General features: G+C 31.7%; 1 protein-coding gene across 1 annotated transcript; it reads right to left on the bottom strand.

Moving 5' to 3' along the window:
• Nucleotides 1-32: 32 nt before the first annotated feature.
• LOC132733762 (loricrin-like) lies at nt 33-895 on the bottom strand (the record flags this gene model as incomplete). The annotated part of the gene is made up of 2 exons (XM_060720440.1): nt 845-895; nt 33-357 (listed from the first exon to the last, which is right to left on the bottom strand). Coding segments are annotated over exons 1-2 (376 nt in total), but the record flags the coding sequence as incomplete, so codon positions are not given.
• Between the last annotated feature and the right edge of the window lie 2,537 nt (nt 896-3,432).

The following is a 3,432-nucleotide window of genomic DNA, read 5'->3' as shown; positions in this document are numbered from 1 at the left end:
ACCACTGCCACCTCCAAAACCACTACTTTTACCATTCATGATGCTGCCACCGCTGTTACCCATACCGCTGCCACCTCCACTGCTACTTATTATACCACTTAAAACGCTTCCATCGTTATTGCTCATACCGCTGCGACCTCCAATACCACTATTTATACCATTAATGATGCTGCCGCCGCTAGTGCCTATACCACTTTCACCTACAATTCCCTCAATGGTTATACTTCCACTGTCCAGGTTGCCACTACCACCACTTCCACTGCCCATGTTGCCACAACCACCACTTCCACTGCCAATTTTGCTACAGTATGCTGTATTTCTTGCATCACCGCATTCACCACAGCCATCATGGAATATCTAAAGGATTTAAAATTAATTGACATTTTATGAACGGAACGCTCTATGATTTCATAACTAAACGAATTTGGGTGCCACTGTGCATATTATACTTCCTTACATTTTGTCATGTCTTTATGTGAATTTCATATTAATTTTTTATAAAACTTAATTTTGTTTTAATTTTGTAATTTATTCGGGAATTTAAATGGATAGCTTTTAGTACTTTTTCGTCAATTTTCGTCAATGAATTTAATTTCGTTAATTTGTTAACGCCCGGCCACCAGCTCACTCGCCAGCATTTAATTATCTAATAAACTGAAGTTTCAGTCGAAAAACCCGCTTTAAATCTCTAACTTTTAGCTACAAATTTGTCATTACTATGAAATCAATATCCTGACCTTCTACTGTTCCATTTCCTTTTGAAATATATTCAAAACATGAGAGTGACATGATCGTTGAAAATTGAATGATGAACAGAATGTGATATTTGACGTTCAAACCTTACCTCATGCTGTGGACATTGAACAACATATAATTTGCCTAGCTGACCACACATCAGAAACTTTGTTTTATCGAATGGGTGAACAAATTTGTTAATATTCCTGTCCAGGTTGTTCTGTGTGCATGGATTGGGGAAGTTCCATTGCTCTGATGGTCAAATGAAAAAGAAAATTTGTTGGTTTTTTTGGTCACTCTTTACCACGATATTTTACTTAGCTGCTCGGTGTGCTGAACAAAAGTTTATATTAAAAGCCTTGCTGTGTATATAATTGCGGTATTATGTATGTGTGTGTTTTGCTTCTTATTAATGCTTTTTGTTTCAACTGGAAAATAAATCAAATATTATATTTCAAATTAATTTTTCTCTAGAGTGCTCACTGACAAAGTTTATACTTTCATATTTAACTGAATAAATAGCCATTTTAAAACAAACAAAAAATAATGTAAAATTTCAAGAGTTTCTAAACATGCTAATCTGTAACGGTCGTTACAGAATATTCTAATATTTTACCACGATTTACAACAATATTTGTAATATAATTACAACATAAGATATTTTGTTAATTATATTGATACTTGGTCCCTGAAACAGTCCCTAGCTACTGGTAAGGCATTCAAAAGGTAAACGGTTACATGTTAATTCATTTGTGATTAAAAGTTGTACGAAATGATTTTAATATCTTTGACAATCTTCAATATACCTCTTATCTGTACTGCGAAATTGAGTTACAGGCAATTATAGACACGCTTTAGTATGCGATAAGGATTGTAATCTAAATTTCTTGTTTCATTTTATATTTTATTCTATTTATTTTAAGGTCTAAAGGTTATTGGTAAAATAGCATTAAACCACATGCAGCTTTAATTTAATGATTTGTTCCTTTAGCAACAACTTTATATTCATTGCTTAGAACTGATCGCTTCCAGGAATGAATTTGATAGTGTTTCAATAAACCCATAGCGTTTAACACAATTGAACTAAGATAATTTGTACAAACTAAACTAATGTACTGAGTGAAATTGTTGAAAAACTTAACATCGAGAATTGTTGCTTTGTGCATACCTTTGCAATGGTCTGGGTATTCTGCGGCACATGTTAGTCCATTGTATGGGTCGTTCTTACATCTGATACTGACCTCTGTAAAATGTAACGTTGTACGGAATTGAAAAAACAATCAGAAGATAACACAGTATGTTCAAACGTTGGTTTTTATATAATAGCTGGTGTTCATGAATAAAATATATTTTAATCTTATATGTAAAACAAATAAATTTTATTTTAATTTCATGCTTTTTGAGTGAGTGTAAGTATATTTTACTGATTATGCCGCGTAACCTATCGCATTATTCTTTATGACGTCACCACATCATGACGTCACATCAACAATTCTGAATTATAGTTCTGTTAAATTTCACTAATTTTGTTACATTTTAACATGATGTATGTTGACATCGACTTCCTTTTCCTAAAGATGCAATTTTACTGGTGATGGCGTTTTTTTTGTCGCTTATTCAATTTAGTTATGATATTCTTTACTTATCTGCTTCCAGAATAAAAGAGGATTTTCCGAGTGTCCCTCTTTTTGGCCCGATTTATTATTTCTTTGAAAAAACACAGTAAAAAATACAGGTTTTTGGGCATAAAAGGACAAAAACAGCAAAAAATCAGTAATAATCTTTTTATTTTTCAACAAAATTTGTTCATACGTCTGAACAAAACAAACTATTAGAGTCAAAATAGCACACAAATTAGCCGCTTCAATTTTGTTCATACGTATGAACAATTTTTTTCCTCAACTTGTAAGGTTTTAATTCATAAGTATGAACACTGCATTATTTCAGTCATTTTGTGGTTATTTTGAAACAAATTTTGTTCAGATGTCTAAACAAAACCAACTCACAAAGTAAAAAATAACACATAAACAGCTGCACATTTGTTCATACGTATGAACCAAAAAGTAAATCAAATTAAACATTTTTTCAACATGATGGCAGATTTTTGTTCATAGGTATAAACACAACATCATTTCAGTAATTTTGTGGTTATTTTGAAACAAATTTGTTCATACGTCTAAACGAAACCAACTCAGAGAGTGGAAAATAACACATAAATTACATGATACAATTTTGTTCATACGTATGAACAAAAAATATTAACATTTTCAACATGGCAGGTTTTTGTTCACACGTATGAACACAACATCAGTTCAGTAATTTTGTGGTTATTTTGAAACAAATTTGTTCATACGCCTGAACAAAACCAACTCACAGAGTGAAAAATATCACATAAATTACACAATACTATTTTATTCATACGTATGAACAAAAAAAAAACTGTTTTACAGTTTTCAACATGGCAGGTTTTTGTTCATACGTATGAACACTGCATAATTTCAGTCATTTTGTTGTTATTTTGAAACAAATTTGTTATAAACTCGAAATTTCGACTTAGTTACTCAAAATTTCGACTTATTAAGATTACAAAATGGCCAACGTTGTTAGTTAGATGATATAAGATATTATTAATAGTAGGTTGTGCCGTTGAACGATGGAGATGGAGAAACGGGTGCCTGGACAAAACCTATTGAAATT

Source organism: Ruditapes philippinarum, unplaced genomic scaffold (assembly GCF_026571515.1).
Source record: "Ruditapes philippinarum isolate M1 unplaced genomic scaffold, ASM2657151v2 ctg10612_1_1_1_1, whole genome shotgun sequence".
NCBI lineage: Eukaryota > Metazoa > Mollusca > Bivalvia > Venerida > Veneridae > Ruditapes > Ruditapes philippinarum.
Note: the sequence above shows the minus strand (reverse complement) of the source record. Positions and strands in the feature narration are given on the sequence as shown.